General features: G+C 39.8%; 1 protein-coding gene across 1 annotated transcript; it reads left to right on the forward strand.

Moving 5' to 3' along the window:
• The first annotated feature begins 1448 nt into the window (after positions 1 to 1448).
• Positions 1449 to 18038, forward strand: LOC108668756. Its single transcript, XM_047879540.1, has 5 exons — positions 1449 to 1657; positions 13743 to 13841; positions 15789 to 15936; positions 16453 to 16586; positions 17167 to 18038. Exons 1-5 carry the CDS (start codon positions 1570 to 1572, stop codon positions 17409 to 17411), a joined length of 714 nt encoding a protein of 237 aa, XP_047735496.1. The 5' UTR covers positions 1449 to 1569; the 3' UTR covers positions 17412 to 18038.
• Positions 18039 to 22177: the final 4139 nt, after the last annotated feature.

Below are 22177 nucleotides of genomic sequence, written 5' to 3' on the forward strand. Positions count from 1 at the left end.
AATATCAAGATATCTTGTCGAAACAAGACAAACTTCTTGTTCTTGTCGAAACAAACTGGTCGGAACAGACTTGTCGAAACAAACTGGTCGGAACAGACTTGTCGAAACAAACTGGTCGGAACAGACTTGTCAAACAAACAACTTCCAGACTTGTTGCAACAAACTTGTCGAAAAATATTTGTCGGAACAGACTTGTCGAAACAGACTTGTCGGAACAGACTTGTTGCAACAAACTTGTCGAAAAATATTTGTCGGAACAGACTTTTCGATACAAACCTGCCGGAACAGACTTGTCGAAACAGACATGTCGGAACAGACTTGCCGAAACAGACTTGTCGGAACAGACTTGTCGAAACAAACTTGTCGAAACAGACTTGTCGAAACAAACTGGTCGGAACAGACTTGTCGGAACAGACTTGTTGCAACAAACTTGTCGAAAAATATTTGTCGGAACAGACTTGTCGAAACAGACTTGTCGGAACAGACTTGTCGGAACAGACTTGTTGCAACAAATTTGTCGAAACAAACCTGCCGGAACAGACTTGTCGAAACAGACATGTCGGAACAGACTTGCCGAAACAGACTTGTCGGAACAGACTTGTCACAGACTCTTCGAAACAAATTTGTCGAAACAGACATGTCGGAACAGACTTGCCGAAACAGACTTGTCGGAACAGACTTCGATTGTCGGAACTGATTTATCAGAACAGACTTGTCGAAACAGACTTGGTAGATCTGATTGTCAGAACAGACTTGGCAGATCTGATTGTCAGAACAAACTTGTCAGAAAAGCTTCTGATTAAATTCCACAGTAGTTTAGGTATCGATATGAAAAAAATTATGCGACTTCGAATATATTTTTAACCCTACTAGTGGCTTTTACATTTTTTCTGATTCTAAAAGGCCAAATTTAATGCTCTCAAATATTGTTAAGTCCTTACTTAAACCTTAATAGCCGGTAAGATGTTACCGGGATTGTTGCTTTTCCTCATTCGCTTCTGTATGAATTACGCATATTCATCAAAAAAGCTTCAGTGTAAGATGTTAATGCTGAAATTTGTATCTGCCATTAATGGTAGGAGAGGAAGCTTCGGTGCGCCGAACACGGTTTCAGAGGAGTGTCAACATTCCTTTGAAACATTGAATAGGCAACATTCATATTGAACATTCCACACTGCACTGCACTTCTGCACTGTTTCTATTGTGAATACAGTGAAACTTGTACATCTTGAAGTGAAGCAGATAGTCGACACTTCGACTTCAATATCCACTAAAATGTGATCGCGGCATTGTTACCTAAACTGACACACTGCATGCGTGGGTGACCTTCAGGTAATGCATAGCTGCACAACCAATTTTACTTTCAGATTCAAGGTACACGACGGCTGTGAAATCATCGTTCGTTCCGTAATTCTTGGAAGCGACACCATATTGTCATCTACGACAAGATTCAGCCGACAACCACAATCACTTTGCGCTCGGCCGTCCGCGAGGGAGGTTGTGCGTGTCTACGCTAGGTTTCCTTAAGTTGAACCATCTTATTCTTGGAAGTGCTGAACAGTGATCAATATGAAGGCTCTTCTTCTTTCTGCCTTATTGATTGCGAGTGTCGCTGCCGAGTTCAACTCGACGTCTCCCGAGAATGGCTTCGATTACGGTGAGCTTATCGAGACCAAAACATTATCTTCTAACCGAGGAACAAATTAGGTTTCGCTACAAGTGCGAACCTTTTGATTCGCAGCTATGAATTCCTTCTGATTTAAATATTTTAAAGATTATTATTTGACCCAGCAATGAAACAGCAGAAAATTGATCATTTGAATTGAAATTCGATGTGATTAATTGCAGTACCTTATGAATCTAGTCAGGTAAATTTATTTTTTGCGTCTGTTCCTGTGTTTATTTCCACAGTCGGATTCTTTGGTAGTGAACTGCCAAACTCTTACGCAACTTGAATATGCGTGAATACTGAATTGTTTCACATTGTTATCGGGATATTTCCTGTTTTTTAATTCCAATAACAGTTAGCAATTAAAAACCAAACCTTATAAGATTGGAATCATATTTTTTGACTGGTTTCTTAGAATTTTAGCGGAAACTTGACGCCGCAGGTGTGGCGGCTGACAGTTGCAAGGGTCAGCGCTGCAGTGTTGAGATCCCCTCATTCTGGTCCACTTTCACTGGCATTCTTTAGCGTACGCTGCTTTTTACCATGCAGTAGGTGGGTCAGGTGCAGTGAACGCTGCATTTCCGCTAATTTAAATCTATGATTCATTTTCTACATTATAAAAGAATTTTTTTTTTAATTTTCCACGTGAGACATGGCCAATATTCAGCTAACGACTGAGCGTCGCAACGGTTCTCCAGTTCGGTCACGTCACGAGCTCTCACCGCGGTATTCAAGGCCAAATTGCGCACCTTTCAGCCTCCGCCAGCGGTTAGGTTTTCCCTTCAGCAAGCTGAACTCTGTGCACCTCATCATTAAACTCGAGTTATCATCACTGCGGGTGGCGTGACCAGCGTGCTTGCAGTGTCACCTTCGCCACTGTCAGCGTGACTATCGTCCATGCAGTGTCACCTTCATCACTGTCAGCGTGACCAGCGTTCATGCAGTGTCACCTTCGCCACTGTCAGCGTGATCAGCGTCCATGCAGTGTCACCTTCGCCACTGTCAGCGTGACCTGCGTCTATGCAGTGTCAGTTTGCGACAATGTCGGCATAATCATCATTCATTCAAGTGTCACTTTCATTGTAGTCTGCTCGAGCAATCGAGCAACGTTCAATCTGGTCGATTGCAGCACCGTGGAAGCGTTTACTAAATGGGAAGTTAAGATCGGTCTCTCAATCCTAATTGTGAGAGAAGCGTTTGTGAAATCCCATATATAATGTATAAAGATGTTGTAATTATGACCGTATACTGCATTCGGCTTGACCATCACTTATTGTCTGCTCATAAGGGTCGCATTTTTGCCTTGAGCATTGAAGGCAGCCGCAGTACAATCTTACGGGACGAAAATAAGTGTTCCTTTTTTCGTATCATGAGATATACATATAATTTCGAATAATAATTGAATTATTGTCAATTCAGAATCGAATATTCGTATGGCAAGACCATTAGCTTTGATTGTGTGTTTAATTCAGTTTGTATATAACTAAATTTATGGCGGGAAAATTAAAAACTTTTAATCCATTGGAATAATTGTATTTTATAGTTTGTCGTGCGTGCCGTGATCTTGAAATCCAAGGGGAAAGCATAAACTCAAGTCGTTTAAGTGGCGCAAACCCCGCCAAACTTTCGTTTAATGAAGGACCGATGTCGCGTAAGGTGAATGACGTCGGGACCGATACGACGTAGCATGCATCATCTTCAAAACGGAAGCAAGGCAGTCAGTTAGATCAATTAAAATCAGTTCACCAGTTCATCAGTTTCAAAATATTATATAAATTCAGATGCATATCAATTAGCAATCGATTCTTTTATTATCGTTTAATCAATTAATATATCCATTGCAATTAATATATCCATTAAATAAATTTGTTGGTGTATAGACAGTTAACTCGGCCCTTCATCTTTATTTTAAATTCAGGCCGTGAAGCGGCTTTGAACTTGATGAAAAATTCAGGCAGTCAAGCACACTTCATATTGAATTACTTGGCAGAAAAGCTCAAATTACCGATTCTTCAAAGTTGCTCGGTAATCGTAAACTGTTATAACGAATCTAAACGGCACGTGACCAAAGTTGTTTCTGTCCCATCGCAGGTGGGCGACAAAACGCATAAACAATGAAATTTGTGTTCCTAGCATTAATACGTCCTTTACATTGCCCGGCTTGAGTGACGTAACTGATTAATTTTTGCGCAGAGGTTTACATGCTGGCGGATAAGATGATACCCGGTAAGAATCATATTTGTGATGTCCAGGGTCTATACTTTCAAAAAAAGTTAAGAGATCGTAAGTTCATCAGCCAATCATTGACGGCCTTTCGAGCAAAATCAACCAATCATAGACAAGACAATAGAGCGTAAGTACTTACGCTCACTTGACGAGTTTTGAAAGTATGGCCCCAGTTCATTTTAGGTATGAACGATCCCGAGGTCCTGCTGGAAACCCAGGTAATGTTTGGCGCACCTAGTGAGTCGGTCTTCGCGCGCACTCCCGCAGGTATTTTCTTATGTGGTAGCCTGGAGCTCCTCAAAGCCAATTTGAATTTAGTTCCTATGGAAAACTGTTGAAATGATGAATTCGTCCTGTAGCAGCGACGGTAGATAAGATAATTCCCAAGTTTATGCCAGGATTATGGCCAAGCATCGGGTGGACATAAAGGTGGATTTGACCGTGGGTTAGCTCAAAGCCACTCATTTGAAACCAATTCCTATTGACGAATTTTTCGAACCTCCATTGAAGCCAGATTCTGATCCCAATTTACGGTACGAGCCAGTTCCGAGTTTAGGTTCTCGTGCTGATAATGCGGAACTTGTTGCGACTACCAAACGTGGTTCAGGTAAGAGAATGAGGGCTCGGAAAGTGAGGTTCAAATGCCGTAAGAAGGAGTAAGGCTCGGTTGGTATGCTCATCAATCAAGTTAGTGAGCTTATCGTTCATTATTGTAAATAGTTTCAGCGTTTGTTTGTCATTTCGTAATTTGAGGCTTAAATTTTTTAATGTTGGGTTCGTATTTTGGAGTTCTTTACTTTAAGCTGCTTTCGTGTCGAACTTTATTCGAGTCTATGCATTCGCTTTTCGGACTCAATCCCTCGGGCGCAGTGTCTAATATGACGAACTAGGTTAAAAGTAAACGAACTAGGTTAAAAGTAAATTTTCCTACATATAAATTGAAATAGTTCCGAAAATCACGTTAAAACCCCTCTGACCCAAAACCTATAATTGACTTTAATTTATTAGCATCTGATAGTTGTCCGCCCTTTAATTTATTAGCATCTGATTGTTGTCCGCCTTTCCGATGAAAATTATAAAAAAAAAAAGGATTGCAGGGTAATGGCAGTGATGACAACGCTCTGACAGCAGTGGGGGAGAGAAATTTTATTTCCTTATCGGGTGAAGCTCGTCGATGATTGGGAAGATGGTTGGTGATGTAACGATGAAGTACCGGGACGGATAATGGCTGCTTCTTCGTGGATGTCCCTCTTCCTATTCCCGTCTCCCATCCGTAGTATCCTAATAGCTCCGGTTTCACCATGATCCACTAGATCCACTCTACATCAACCGCCCGGGTCCCGGGACCTCTCCACCCTGCCCATTGTCGGACCGAATCGTGAATTGGGGCCAAGCTATCAGACCTTAAGGTGCTTGTACACGGGGACAGTACTGGCGGCAAGTAGATCTGACAAATGCCAAATGTCTGCCGCTTGGTGTCTATCCCGCTAGTAAGCTTAGACACGAGGCACTTTTAAGGTGCCGCCACGCCGGTGTCTTATAGTCGTTATCGGCACGGCGGCACCTTAAACTTTCCTCGTGTCTAAGCTCACTTGCGGGATAGACACCAAGCGGCAGACATTTGGCATTTGTCAGATCTACTTGCCGCCAGTACTGTCCCCGTGTACAGACAGGCACCTTTACGCCGTGAGTCGGACAATTAAAAATGCGTAATTTATTGTCTTGGACGGTATTTTAGGTCAGAGGAGTTCAAAGCCGCTTCTTGGCCTAATTTATTTAGAGATGAAGGGCCGAGTTAATTGTCCATACACAAACGATTTGATTTAATGGATATATTAATTGAGTAAAGGATTATTGAAGAATATATTGTTAATTTATATGCATCTGAATTGATCTAATATTCTGAAACTGATGAACTGATTTTAGTTGATCTAACTGGCTGCTATGGTTTCGCTTTGAAGATGATGCATGCTACGTCTTATCGAACCCGACGTCATTCACCTTACGCGACGTCATTCCTTCCTTGAAAGGAAGTTTGGCGGGGTTTGCGCTACTAAAACGACTTGAGTTTATGCATTCCCCTTGCATTTCAAGATCACGGTACGCACGGCTAATTAAATAAAATTATTCCATTGGGTTCGGTCTGATGTTTCATTTCGGGATGGAGTTAGCTCGCGTCCGGGGTGCGGTTGGTGTTACGTGCAATCTACTAATTTATTGCTGATCATTTGCGTAATTTGATTCCTAATTTTATCTAAAATATTTATGTTCAATATATTAGTTATCTGCTGCTAATCAAATGATAATTTTGTCTCGCTTGCCTGCTGCATTATATTGTTTTAGACATGGTTGATTCAGAGTATCTGATTCAATCTAGAGGTCACTTACGTTCCCGCGTCACTAGACTATACGACAAAATATGTGATAGCTCGGTGAATATGACTCTAATTGAGAAGCAATCTGGCATAAACGCTCTTGAAAGTTTACAGGCCGAGATTAGAAATCCGAGTAAATCAGATTGTATTAATATCTGGCAAAAAAAATTGAATCAAAAGTCAATCCTAAATTCGACATTTGTGAAACATATAATGACATAATTAAGGAAGGTATTCTGCTTCTGAAAGCCGATATATGTAGCTGACGCGACCTTAATCTTGACACTCAGCCTCGGTTGATCATATTAAAGCTGCCAGAAGTACCTTAAAGCTCCCTCTTTCGGTCTGTTGCAGCAGACTGGGACCATAACACCCAGGTCGAAACCTACTCGACACAGCCACTCCGATAGGGAAGACTTTTAACCAAATAATATAAAACCTTGTTACTATATTATTCAAATATGACCTTGCCGACTATGAGAAATTCATGTACTTAAAGAGACAATTACGTAACGAGCCTTTCACTTTGATTATTTCGTAGTCGGGTGCCAAGCAGTCGTACGATGGCGCGAAATCACATTTGTAGCTAAGCTTATGCGGACGTGATTACCGAGAAATACGATGCTGTTCGACGCTTGTCGAACCTGCGGCTCACAAAGGATGGGGAGTTTCGCCCTTAGTTTATATATATTCATTCGCTGCTTGTTTCCAGTTTTCTACTTCACTTTTTATTAACTCAACAACGAATTTTGATTACATTTCACTTAATCGTTGGTTATTACGAATGAATTTCTCTAAATTTAAAATAATAAATAGAATAATTTTAATGTGATCCATTGGAATCATTTATTTCGCATGTACAGAGCGTTAAATGTGTGTACTGTTGCATAAGTAAATGGATGTTCAGTCTGTGTTGTCTCCATAACTCATGTCGCTCGCAACGCTAATTGAAACTCGTGTAATTTTATCTACTGTTGGAAAACCGCAATGCTGTTATTGTTTACTTTGACACCATCCACATTATTTCCGCATTCTAGTTTTTTCCATTCTTAACGAAATTTTCCACGAAAATTTACCTTTTACTTAGAATTATTGGTATTTACTTAGTCATCCTGTGGGCGGGAGAAGGTGACTGCACCGCTGCCCAGTAAGTGAAGTACTGATCCTGTTGGCCAGCGGTCGTATGGACTCAGCGCCCTCCTGTTGACAAGCTCATAGATATTGGTAGCAACCTGTATTGGCAGCCAATCATTATTGGTACCAACCTATATTGGCAGCCAATCAGTATTGATCATAATTGTAGCCAACCTATATTGGCAGCCAATCATTATTGATCATTATTGGTACCAACCTATATTGGCAGCCAATCATTATTGATCATAATTGGTAGCCAATCATTATTGGTACCCCCAACCTATATTGGCAGCAATCATTATTGGTAGCCAACCTATTTTGGTAGCCAATCATTATCGGTACCCAACCTATATTGCCAGTCATTCTATGTTGGCAGCCAATCTATATTGGTTGCCATTATATGTTGGTTGCCAAACATTCTAGGTAGCCAACCTGTATTGGCAGCCAATCATTATTGGTGACCAAACATTAATACTCACATACCAATATTCCCGTGACCGGTTGAATTGAGTCTGGTAATAAATCCAACCCATGGCGTGTGCACTGCCTAAAATTTATATGACCACAACAATGGCGCCTCTGGACCTCATGTATTCAACAATTAAAACAATTTGGCGCACTAGAAATCCTTTGTTTTCCTAAGCCGCAAAAACAACAAACAAAAATTTCGCTCTTCTAAATATTTCTCATTCTATATTAAAACCGAAATTTTATTATCCATTGTTATAAAAAAATTATCTCCTCCCAAGCCCGAATTTTTAGTGAAATTCTCATTTATGGAAAAAATGCACTATTGTACTCGCCATGTCCGTCCGTCCGTCTGTCCGTCTGTCTGTCCGTCCGTCTGTCCGTGACCTCAAGTTTTCGTCGGCGAGAAAATGCGCTCTCTGTCGCTCACTTCAGTGAGTACTGAGTTATATTTTTTATATGTACTTATTTGTGCCAGGTTTTGTTCGATTAGCTCGCAACGCCCGGAAATAAGATCTAGCCAGTCTATATGAATAAATATTGTAGTTGCATGCAAGCGATTGTTCGTGGCAGGGTCTTGTGACCATCGAAAGAGCAAAGTCAGTGAAGTGAAAAAACATGAAGGTCAGGCAGTATGTGCAGTTGGACTGAGCAAACTAAGCAGTGATAGCGTGCGACAGTGACTAGAACAATGAACACGTGTCTTTTTTGGCATTTTTAACACGTGTCGTTCAAGATTCTGTTGATACATTTTAAATTCAATTTTTAAAATCCTCCTTATCAATTAAACTACCTTGATCAAGTTAATTCTCAATAGTGTTGAAACAGATAACGATCTTGAAATGCCAGAAAATACGGAGGCTAAAGTTTGACAAGCATAATATAATTAGAAATTAAAAATTCGAGAAATCACAGATATGGCTTAGTCGGGCTGTTAAAATAATGTCATTTACCTTCATATGAAGCAGAGTGCCCTTCGTTGACACATTACTGGCATCCTCGCTTGTATTGACTTGAAAATTTCCCTGTATAGTCATGTCATTTTTCACGTACGTATCGTTCGCACTTAAGTGTTAAACGTTACCCTAAAATATATGGCATTTCTTCCAACATCCTCTTTACATGTTTATTCTTCTGAATGTCACCTTTACAGACTTCCTGATGAACTAGACTTACTAGAGGATTGAAAAAAATATATAGTTACTTTTATTTTATTTTGCTGTATGTGCATATCTAAATTGCATATGGCTAGTAAAACATTCATTGTGTACATATCGTGATGAAATGATTGATAATATTCTTGTGCCTTCGCTCCATCAAATTTCTTCGCTGCTTCAAACTCAATAAGACGAAGGCATGTTTTTCTTTTAAATGATGAAAAACTGGGAATATATAATGCCGAAATTTTGTCGCTGATTATTCTGCTACTTATTAAAATAATCATAGACATACTATTCCGGTGATCGTTGACACATTACTGGCATCCTCGCTTGTATTGACATGAAAATTTCCCTGTATAGTCATGTCACTTGTCCTGTACTGTGCGAATCATTCGCACTCAAGTGTTGAACGTTACCCTACAATATATGGCATTTCTTCCAACAGCCTCTTTACACGTTTATTCTTCTGAATGTCACCTGTACAGACTTCCTGATGTACTAGAGGGTTGAAATTGTCATTGTGTTCCCGGCGAACTTTGCGCTAGGCTCATACTTCGCTATTTGCCGTGTAATCAAAGCGAAAACTGATTTATTCTCCAAAAATTTTTGGCCAGTGCAGCGTAAGCCTTTGGGTAGCCGACAGCTGGCCTACCTTGATCCGGATTTTTTTACAGTATACAGTCATTGTCAGGCCTATAGGAGCCATGACTGGCACATCACGGTCCAACACATTGACGTTCTCCTCCATGGTCAAGAATGTGTTGATGGCGAGCTTTCCCGCGTGCATGACGACAATTCCCGTATAAGCGGGAATTGTCAGTTCTATTTAGTTAATATTATCTATCCATCTATCTGTGTGGGTTATATATACCCATCTGTTGAAAGGCAGAACGTTGATAGGTGACAAGCCCAAAATAGGCATTCTTTATTCAAACAATTTCCTTCTTTTCACTGCAAATATTTAACTAGAATTTCATCACTTAGTTTTCAACTAAGTCTATTGGGACGCTTTGCCAAAGTTATCAAAACTCCCAACATCAAACAAAAATATTCATAGCTTGCAGACAACACTAGGTTGTAAAGCGCTCACGCTCTTACTTCAGCGCGTGATGATTCACAAGTGCTCACAAGTTAAAAATATTAGATCAGTACTCACTGCAGTGAGTGACGGAGCGAATTTTCTCGTCGTGAAGTCATAGACTGACGGACGGACAGACGGACATAACGAGCACAATAGCGCCTTTTTTTCCCATAAATGAGGAATGTTAAATGCGCTAAAAAGACTGCATGCATGCGGTAATGACTTTGAAGCTATGAAGTTGATATTCATGTTACTGCTTGCACGTGTCTGAGGGTAAACAATGCACGTTCATGTCACAAATTAGTTCTTGCTTTGAAACAACAAATTAATCGTTTGAAATGATGCCGTGAAATCCAATATCGGCCTTTTTGATGGTAATCGGAGCTCTTCTCGTGTATACCTCATTATTACAAGTCCTTTCAAGAGTTTTTTGAAAACACTTGCTTCATGATCAAACCCATATACCTATGACAAAATAAATTTGTAAGGGAAGTGAGGGCAGCGCCATATTTTATTGTAATTGGAGTGCAGTAGCAAGGCCTGCCTACAATTTCCTGGCTTTGTTAGGCGATGCGAAGTGAAAGTGAAATGTGACTCTCAGGTCTGCTTCCCGCGCACGCAACGATTTTCTGTTCATATCCGCGCGTATAAAAAAGCCAATATTGTAAACAAATATTTTTAGTATTTATTAATATCAATTATTATTGATGTTTTTTTTATTTGCCAACATTTACAGTTTGGATTTCGTTTGACTGCCGTATTTTTGGCTACAGAGTAGCTTGCGGAAGAAACTTCTGTACTCTTGCTTTATTGCCTCTGTTGAAGTTTTAGATGTTATAGTTAAAATCGCATATGGCCAAGACTAAGGGCAACTAAAGAGGAAATGATTACCTGATGGTAGCAGGATTACGTAAGAATTAATGACTAGACTCATTATAGGTCTAGTCATACAACGGCAGGATGACAAAACGATTTGATTGGCCTAGTCTAAGGACAGTAATACGACTGTGAAAATTTCGTCTGAAATGTACAAAAAATTGGCTTTATTTAGAGATCTAGTAGGTAGGCTGTAGGAAGACAGCGATTTCCTTTCAGCCGCAGTCTATTTGCTTTAACAAAACCGCGCGGTCATGCGTTCGGCATCGAGAAGGAATCTGTTTCGTTGAATATGTTGCTAAATATTTACAAAAAATTTTAGTGAATTTTGCGGTCAAATTTTTTTAGTTAAATTCTACTTGGCTTGTTAATTCGCTGATGTGGTAAGGAATGAGCAAGCTTCCGTTATTATTGAGTGTTCTTCTTGACAGCAAATATCGTTGAATTATAAACGTTCATAATTCAAAGGTACTTTTAACATTTTGATTAAAAAGTGGCACATATCATGGACTATCTTGCTCTTGGAGTTAATGGTACTTAATGGTATGTCTTACTTCAATTATTTCAAAACCTTATTGCAAAATAGATTTTATCATGAATGTTTCGAATTCAGTCTCATATTATATATTTTACTGGTTGTAGAAAGGATAGTGTCAATGAGAAATCGTTGCAAAACTAAAACTTGTTTTAATAGTAATACAGAAGTAATATTCCTCCCGGCTAGGGAGTTTTTTTGCTAATGAGCAATCGACGTCAACGTTGTTGGGGCTCTACGAACTCCTAACTTGCCTACATCATCGTATAGGTCAATAGGCTTAAGCCCCGTCCACACGCTCAAACTTATCGTCAGTCTTGCATGTCCATGCCCAGTTTGACCGACCGCTCAAAGTTTGACGTCTTGCATGACGGGTGGTCGGAGTTTGAGGTTTGACAAACCTGGAAAAGACGGACGGGCGAGACCTTTGGGTTCAAGACTGACGATAAGTATGAGCGTGTGGACGGGCAACCGACTAATTGGTCAAACTTTTACTCTATCTCTGTCTATATTGATGTCGAAAAGAATAGGGGTCAATGAGAAATCTTTGCTAAACTAAAACTTGTTTTTAAAAGTAATACAAAAAGTAATGTTCGTCCCGGCTAGGGAGTTTTTCGCTAATGAGCAATCGGCGTCAACGTTGGAGCGCTAAAGCCATACGAACTCCTAACTTGCCTACATCATCGTATAGGTCAATAGGCTTACTGATAAATTATGATTAAAAGCACTTTATTGCACAACACTATTCGTTCAATTAAGCAATCGAATAATTGCGTGCGTCAACTATAGCGACAAAGCAGCAAATAAACTCGTGAAAAAAAATAAAGTTTAACACCGTCAGTATCGACAACTTGGTCAACAACGCTTCGGGGCGTTAACTCATAGCCCGGGATTTGTACCTAACGATCTTGGGATTGAGTCTTGATATTTGAGGTTCAGTTTCGGCATTTGAGGCTTTCCTAAAGTACCAAGTAAAAATAGATAAATAACTAATAGTAAGTTGAACATGATAGACAGATCCATAAACATGAAATCTATGTATTTACAAAAATATTCCTGAACTATTATTTACAAATTCGTATCGCATCCTAGCAAACGCATACCGATCCGCTCCGGCTTTCCTTGCAACAATGGTCTTTTCTCATTAGCCTTCCACACACTGCTTTCGGTAAGCTCTAAATTAAAATGACAAACCAAATTTCGAAAATTACCATTTCTTAACAAATATTACGGCATCAGATGCATTAAGGAATTGTGAACGATTTTTATCCCTTACAACGTTTTGAGTAACTACCTACAAGCATACATCTTTGGAAACTAACAAAAACCTGGTGAAAAAGCAGTCGTATTCAGAAGAACAGGTTCTGGAATATATAAATATTCATAATCATAGTATAAAAGTCCGACATTTTGGTTATCTTTTCCTTCACCACTCTCGTCCATGCAAAACATCGTTGTCTCAAGTTGCGATTAGCCTGCGTTATGACTTCTCATGACCCGTTGTACGAATTGGACGTCTGATTGCTGTTAATTCAATAATCTTTGGATCATCTTTTCATCAGTAACCGAGATAAGTTTCCTCCTTAATTTCTCAAACGGGATCCAAATAGATCGCAATACCGCTACAAACACAAACTTTTACTAAAGTCTTTCGCTCCTAACATAACTGTGTTCTATTCTACGCCTGACGGCTTGTTGTCTTACTTTCCCTCTTGCCAAAATTATCTAATCTTTGTATTTGATGAAAAACTTCTAGGATGGGAATCAAGCTTGAAAATTTTCACTCTATCACGATCCACTTGACATATCTGTGCGCCGATAATTTTTACTCTCATTTTGATATGATGTCATTACCTTTTTTGACCCAATAACATGTAGCTTACGTTTGAACGCGAATGCTTTTCCTCCCATATGACTAGATGTCTTCCACCCTGCAGCCATTGACCTGATGCCAATGATTCTAAATTGACGCCCGTTAACACACTGTATAATATGGAATAGAATAGAAGTGTCGGCACTGAAGAAATAGGCCCATGGCCTGTTGCAGATTCTTGAATTTTTCGTGACTTGATTAACAAGAGGTCCGGGCTTTGGAACCCGATCTTTCCATAACTGACGATTGATTGAGATAGCTGCTGGAATATGAGGTCTCTTGAACCTTGGTGTTCAGATTAATGTGTTTTTAGACACGGTTTTAATGTGATGCTTGTGCCCACAGCCCATGACGTCCGCAACTGCCGGCAGCATCACGTGGAGCGTCTCAACGAGTGTCTTATCGAAGTGATCAAGCGCGTCATCCAGCCCAGGATGGGGGCAGGTCAGGCGCGCTCATTCAAATACAAAATAGAGTTAAAATAATTTATTATAAAATTAATTGTAATTGAAATTGTAATTGATGTGCATTAATCTGATTCAAACTATATTGTAATATTATATATAAAATTTAATATCGTGAAATTTCTATCGTATCTGAAAACAATAGAATTTTCCTTAGATTTAAGCTTCTATTCTACTTCTAAGCTTAAATAAATCAATGTTCTCAGAAACTTCGTAAGGGGGTTGGGAATCCCGCAAGTTTTTGAAGCTGAAAATTAAATATATTCATACAGTGTTAGTTCACATCACTGTAAACAAGATATCAGCTAATGTATTCACTATATCTAATAATTTTAACTACGCAAATACATTATTTTTAAATATCTCTAAAAATCCGACTCAATCAGGCACTGGCGGTATTTCTAAAAATTGCAAATTTTACAAGAATAGCCCTATTTTCCCTTGTTTATTCAATTCAAGACTCCCATTTTTATTATTTAGTATTAAATACAATATACAAAAATGTTCCGCTAAATGGGACGATGCGTAGACAGCTAAATATTTGCTGTAAAATGGCTCGATTACTCACACTGAGACTCAGGACTTGCAGGCTAAAATTCCAGTTTCCGGCATGCACGGAAATTTTGGGGGATTATTTATTTTTGTGTCTGATTAACGTCGAATTTCATGACTGATAAGGAAAATTTTCTGACCAATAATTCGTTATCGACGCAATTGTTTTGTGGTTTGGTGGTTGACGCAAACTGCGGTCTCGATAACTGAAAATGACCGGCACAAACTGGGACTCGATGACCGGCACAAACTGGGACTCGATGACCGGCACAAACTGGGACTCGGTGACCGGCACAAACTGGGACTCGGTGACCGGCGCAAACTGTCCGTTCTGACCAAAACTGTTCATCGACTGTCGCAATTTGTAGTAACTCGCAACAGAGTTCTCCATCATCATCATCACATCACTTAAGAAGGTAAAAGTAACATCATAGGAGCAGAGTAAATTCAATGGTGTAAAATTGTTATCCGCACTTCTGCGAACAATTGTACTCGTCGTAATTAAGGCCTAGCCAGTAAAGTTACAACACTTTGTCTCTGGTGTCCTTAATTGCGAGGCCGACTGAGCGATTTGAGCTGCAGTACGTTATTTTCGGCAGGACAGAGCGGAAGGGTATACTCTCTGTAATTCTCAAAATGCACGAGTTACGTTTATTCTGTAGCTGTTGGTTTTACTTAGAGTGTTGTAAATAAATGTAAAGTTTAATAAAGTTATAGCTGAATCCGACATCATTACAAATGGCATTTTCAAGCTGTCGCCTGATTTATATTTGAAGTTTGTGTAAGGAGACTGTTAACAGCGCAGATAATCGGAAATAAATAAGAGGAAAAATTGAGTAGGAACACACGTCATGCACTATTAACTCGTCTCTGCAAGTCTTGTATCTATTTATCGAAGCATCGATAAATAGTTACAACAATAGTTTGCAATGTTGCATTGCAAACGTTTAGTGTACAACGTCGAGACAATGGATCGTCCTATTTAGAACTGTCTCAATTTATGCAGCATTTACTCTGATAATTTGTTATGGTTGATCTTCTAGCTTCATGTGGTTTGTTTTTGTCTGATTGTTAATTTTCTTTTGTCTGTTGAAATTGTTTGTTGACTTCGATCCACCCAAAACATACCCAGCAATTCACTGACACGACGATCAACAAGATTTATATTACACATTCATACTTCCATTCACATTTCATAACTCACAATAAAATTATAATTAAAATTCTGGTCTTCATCGATAATGCTTTACCATAAACTTTGCTATCTGGCACTGGATTAGCGCCGCCTATGATCAAACTATTATGTTCATACTTGATAAATAACTCAACTTGACATAACTTAATAAACATTAAACTTGATGATATTTACCTCCAGGTATCCCTGAGCTGAACATCCCGCGTCTGGAGCCGCTGCTGCTCGAGAACATCGAATTCCGGCAGTCGGAACCTCCGGTCACCGTCGAGGCCATCTACAAGAACGTGCTGGTGTCCGGCATCACGGCCTTTGATATGAAGTATCTAGAGTGAGTACAGTACGAGTGTGATGTACTGGTGCGATGTACAAGAACGTGCTGGTGTCGGGCATCACGGCCTTTGATATGAAGTACCTAGAGTGAGTACAGTACTAGTGTGATGTACTAGTACGATGTAACAGTGTGATATACTAGTTCGATGTAATAGTGTGATGTACTAGAACGTCCTGGTTTCGGGCATAGAACGTCCTGGCGACGGGCATCCTGCGTGAGTACAGTACAAGTGTGATGTACTAGCGCGGTGTAAAATAAATAGTGTCACAAGAACGTCTTAGATTGCGACATCGCTATGATGTACTAGTGTGTGTGTGTGTAGTGAATAAAATTCTTACACTGTTAATTCCGAAAAGTTATTAAAATTGTTGCACCGCCTTAAAAACTTTTTTATTGAGACTAACTTATTCATTACTAATAATAACTAATAGCTTATTAATAGACTAATAACTTAGCTAATAACTTATTAATAAAGACTAATAACTTATTAATAAAGACTAATAACTTATTTAGCATCGACATGGAGAAGAAGATGGTGTACGTGGGCCTGACGATCCCATCGCTGACGATGAGAGGACAGTACAAGATCGGCGGCAACGTCTTCCTGCTGCCGGTTGAGGGAGAGGGTGACTACATGACCATTCTGGGTGAGGTGGTCACTACATGACCATTCTGGGTGAGATGGTCACTACATGTACATTCTGGGTGAGATGGTCACTACATGACCATTCTGGGTGAAATGGTCACTACATGACCATTCTGGGTGAGATGGTCACTACATGACCATTCTGGGTGAGAGGAGCAGGTGAGTAGCTTTATTATTGAATCAGAGCCTAATGTCGTCAATAGCAGTTAGTGCCTAATTACTTAAGAAGCATTTCTGATGCCCTAGTTCCCTTTTCAATCTCCTGGAGATTGAAAAACAATTTTCATTTATAAAAACACGGGAATTAAGTGCCCTGTGGTAATGGTCAACTTTGGTCTCCTAGCATTTAAAATAGCGGTGATCCCCCAACCAGTGAGACTTTAGTTGCAAATGGTGAAAGGCGCTGCTCATCAGAAGTTAGTTCTGTCAGATAATGAAGTGGATGTATGCTCACCAGCGAGTCTTCTGGCAGTTGTGGAAGAGGATGTTGCATCAGTTACTCGACTGAAACGCTTATTTATCAAGAGATTCACCATGGGTAAATATATTATTTTGTTTAATTACCGATAACCTACGTGCAGGCGACACCATCCATCACTTCCTGAACGAGAACGGAAACCTGGTGCTGGAGGAGATAAGACCAGGCATCAGCGCCCAGCTCAACGGCTTCCTCAAGCAGCTGGTCAACTCCATGTTGTCAGCGATGCCAGCTGACATCTTCATCGCTGTTCCTAACTCTAACTCCAAAGACAAGCATCGACTCAGAACCCTGAGCATCCAGGCTGCAGAGGCAGCTGCTGCTGCTGGAGCTGAAGTTCCCGCTTGAAACTTTTACATTTATGCTTTAATTTAAATATTTTGTTCGGTATTTTAAGTCTCAAGATTTGGGTAATAGTAAATGAACATTGCATCGAGATAAGGTCTACTTTACTCTCCGTCGACCGTCATCAATTTTGTTTACAGTACAAAGTTGCTTCGGTGATCGTCACAGTATTTGCTCCTGAGAAAATTCTGATCTCCGAGTTTCGATTTTTTCTATGCGGCTGTCAGATGCTAGTTTGTTCTCAACCATCAGGCATCGAATTATTCCGTTGGCAACAGCAGAAATTATGCAGCGCCCAAACCATTTCATAGCCCGGGATGTTCATACATGCATCAATATCTTTCTTCATTAGTGTCAAAATGTCCCGTTTTGAATATTAGTACATATTTATCGTCCACTTTCAGTTTGTTGGTCACTTAAAAATGAAACTTAGAAAGAGTTTTTGTGTAAAACATAGCTACGTACATTAATTCCGCATAACTGACAGTGTTGAGGAAAATTCAGAGAACAATAATTACTTGTCAGAGCATTCACCATTGTCATTCATGAAGTTCTTCGACCTTTTTTTTTGTAATTCAGTTGAATGTTAGATTATTAGGTTTTGTACTGCAATATATTGTCGTATTTTTCGTTATGTATTTTATTGCCATTTGAAAGATGGAACATGATTGTCATTAGATTCATTTCCATCTTCAATTCGCTGTAAGAATAATAGTAATTTATCAAATTCAGTGACAGGTCAAACCAAATCACAAATGGGAGCGCGTCAAAACCTACTATTTTTTGCGGTATATGTAACTATACCATGTATCACGTTTTTGTGATGCTCTAAATTCGCAAAAAAAAAAATTCTCCGAAATATAGACTCAAAGTTACCAAAAAAAAATTCCTTCAATCATTATGCCTGCATTATTGAACTAATTATATTTAGTTCAACCATGAGTGCCTGATGCAGTGACTCAACAAAAAAAACTATAAAGCTGGTTTACTTTCTTATCCACCGAGTTGATAATCCAGGCCGCTGCCCGGGAGAACTGAAGGCAAAGCAAACGACGATGAGCGGGTAAAAGCTATGCGTGAGTGTCACGCATAGTTTGTCCGGCCCCACCCATAGCTGGCGCGTTGATGGAGTTACCCGCGGTCCTTGGACGATCACAGACAAAAATATGCGGAAAGACATAAGCTTTATTGTCATTGACGGCATTGGGGACTACGGGAATCAGGACGATAATAGAAAAAAACGTGCGGGAAGACATAAGCTTAATTGTCATCAACGGCATTAGGATCTATGGAAATCTGGACAATCACAGACAAAAACATGCAGAAAGACATAAGCTTTCTTGTCATCAACGGCATTAGGGATAACGGGAATCTGGACGATTACAGACAAAAACATGCAGAAAGACATTAGCATTATTGCCATTAACGGCATTAGGATCTATGGAAATCTGGACAATCACAGACAAAAACATGCAGAAAGACATAAGCTTTCTTGTCATCAACGGCATTCGGGACTACGGGAATGACGAGATTGAAAAGCGAAAACAACAGAAATCATCAAAGCCGAATCCAGCTGGGCTCACATGCTTATATAGAATAAAAAAACTGTAATTAATCAGATAAAAAGTACGAGTGAAAGAAATTCCTTTAACAGTTACATACGAATTCTAAATAAATATATTAAACAATTAAAAGTCATAAAAGTTAACCGAACATGGGCCTATGAATCTAAATAAACATTAGACTTTTAAAATATACATTTATACGAAATAGTTATCCAACAGAGTTTTTCAAAGGGTAAGAATTACATAAGGCCCAGGTTGAGAATCGCGAGCCCTCATGCGGCCGGCTTGGCTTGTGCCCTATATGGGATTCAATCACTATATCAACTTTATCACTATGTATAGTCATTATTTCTCCGCTCGTAAACGAAGTATCAATCTTAATTTTATTAACGGTGGCGATCGTTGCAGAGATGCGGTTCCTTGCAGACAATTCACATGAATGTTATGAATAGTAGGAAAATATGTTCAAAATTCATTTCAAATGAATGTTAAGAATACTCCGAAAATATGTTAAAAATTAATTTAATATAAATGTTAAGATATGACAAAATTTAATCTTTAAAAAATACATTAATTATTGACGTCGATACTCCAGTGAAACGGGAAACTTTTCATGTAAACTTTAGATTTTACACAATATCCGATAGCTGACGTCCAACGTTCTTAAATTACGCCTCTCTAACCTAACCTCTCTGCAATACAATTTTATTCAATAACGATTTTTGCCTTGTTTAAATTTAGGGATGAATTGTTAATCCAATTCATAGTAATTAACACACTTCCGGCTAAAAATTGCACTCGGGAGCATTTGGCACTCACTTGGGTCACCTGTACACAATGGTTACCGAGATTACAGCCCATCAATAATATATAAATTTTCACGCGTATAATAAAGCTGAAATGTGATCCTCATAATGCAGTTCGGGTTACAAGTAATGCCAAGTATTTATTTTCATTAAATTGAAGGTGGAACGCAACGAGAGCAATGTTGACAGATTTAGCCTGGCTCGATGTTTGCTCGGAGCGATGGTCTTTCTAATGCTATTCTCTTCTGACGCTCCTGCCATCTCTAACGGCAGTCAATCTTTTCCCTCCCTTTCCTTTCTATTTTCCCTCTTTTTCCCCTCCCTTTCCCCTCCTTTTCCATTCTTTTTACAACACTTCTCTTTAACTCCACTTCTTGTTGTTTGTTTGTTTGTTTGTTTTTATGCTACAAATCTTATAATCAATATTTAACACACTTCTACCTCTCCAATCGATCTGAAATTTTGCACACTCGCGTAAAGTTGGAGACAATGCATGAATCAATTGACAGAATATATAATTTCGAAAATTTGAATTTTTTATACATAAAAAGTTAATAATTATTTTTTTATAAAAAAATAAATAAAAATTTTAATAAAATTTAAAATTCAATGTACTTGTGTAACATCACTGACACTGGATTCTTTAAAAGTTTTTTTATTTCTCAACGCATATTATTCTCCTCTCTTTTCCCCTTTCTCCCCTCTTTCTCCACTCTTTCCCCTCTCTTTCCCTCTCTTTCAATCTCTTTCCCCTCTCTTTCGGCCTTGCTCGCTCTCAGCGAGAGCTTCACAAGTTCACTCACCTTTACTCCGACACTAACATTATAATATTAATTGACCTCGCATTATGACACTGTATGACAGCAGCCCATAACACTGTATGGCCTCACATTACACATTGTAATGCCCTCACATTACACATTGAAATGCAATCCTCACAAAACACACATTGTAATGCCCTCACAATACACATTGTATTGCCCTCACATTACACATTCTAATGCCCTCACATTACACATTGTATTGCCATCACATAAAACATTGTATTGCCCTCACATTACACATTGTATTGCCCTCACATTACACATTCTAATGCCCTCACATTACACATTGTAATGCCCTCATATTAAACATCATAGTGCCCTCACAATACACATTGTATTGCCCTCACAATACACATTGTAATGCCCTCACATTACACATTGTATTGCCCTCACATTACACATTGTAATGTCCTCACAATACACATTGTAATGCCCTCACATTACACATTGTAATGTCCTCACAATACACATTGTAATGCTCTCATATAACACATTGTATTGCCCTCATACAAGGCCGTGTGACAGCCTCATACAAGGCTGTGTGACAGCCGACATGAGCAGACGTGTGAAGCTATGGAACACTCGTGTGATTCAGTGAGTACTGAACACGTGTCTACAGCTGCAGTTGGAGGATGCTGCAACTGACGTGTAGAGTTACTGCATGAAGCTACAGCTGCAAGTGTATGGAGCTATAGCTGCAAGTGTATGGAGCTATAGCTGCAAGTGTATGGAGCTATAGCTGCAAGTGTATGGAGCTACAGCTGCAAGTGTATGGAGCTACAGCTGCAAGTGTATGGAGCTACAGCTGCAAGTGTATGGAGCTACAGCTGCAAGTGTATGGAGCTACNGCAGCTGCAGGAAATAAGAGCTGCTGCTGCAAGCGTATGGAGCTGCAGCTGCAGGAAATAAGAGCTGCTGCTGCAAGCGTATGGAGCTGCAGCTGCAGGAAATAAGAGCTGCTGCTGCAAGCGTATGGAGCTGCAGCTGCAGGAAATAAGAGCTGCTGCTGCAAGCGTATGGAGCTGCAGCTGCAGGAAATAAGAGCTGCTGCTGCAAGCGTATGGAGCTGCAGCTGCAGGAAATAAGAGCTGCTGCTGCAAGCGTATGGAGCTGCAGCTGCAGGAAATAAGAGCTGCTGCTGCAAGCGTATGGAGCTGCAGCTGCAGGAAATAAGAGCTGCTGCTGCAAGCGTATGGAGCTGCAGCTGCAGGAAATAAGAGCTGCTGCTGCAAGCGTATGGAGCTGCAGCTGCAGGAAATAAGAGCTGCTGCTGCAAGCGTATGGAGCTGCAGCTGCAGGAAATAAGAGCTGCTGCTGCAAGCGTATGGAGCTGCAGCTGCAGGAAATAAGAGCTGCTGCTGCAAGCGTATGGAGCTGCAGGAAATAAGAGCTGCTGCTGCAAGCGTATGGAGCTGCAGCTCATCTTCAACTCTTATCGCTGCTCAGTCTCGCCCTGCCGCTCGTTGCCGCAGCTGCCACGCCGCAGCCGTTTCCCGTCACCGCGATTAAATGCTGTACAAATTGCAGGTGAAGACGATAGCTGAATTTTATAGCCATTTAACTACACACGAACA

This window comes from Hyalella azteca, unplaced genomic scaffold, assembly GCF_000764305.2.
Source record: "Hyalella azteca isolate HAZT.00-mixed unplaced genomic scaffold, Hazt_2.0.2 contig3312, whole genome shotgun sequence".
NCBI classification, from domain to species: domain Eukaryota; kingdom Metazoa; phylum Arthropoda; class Malacostraca; order Amphipoda; family Hyalellidae; genus Hyalella; species Hyalella azteca.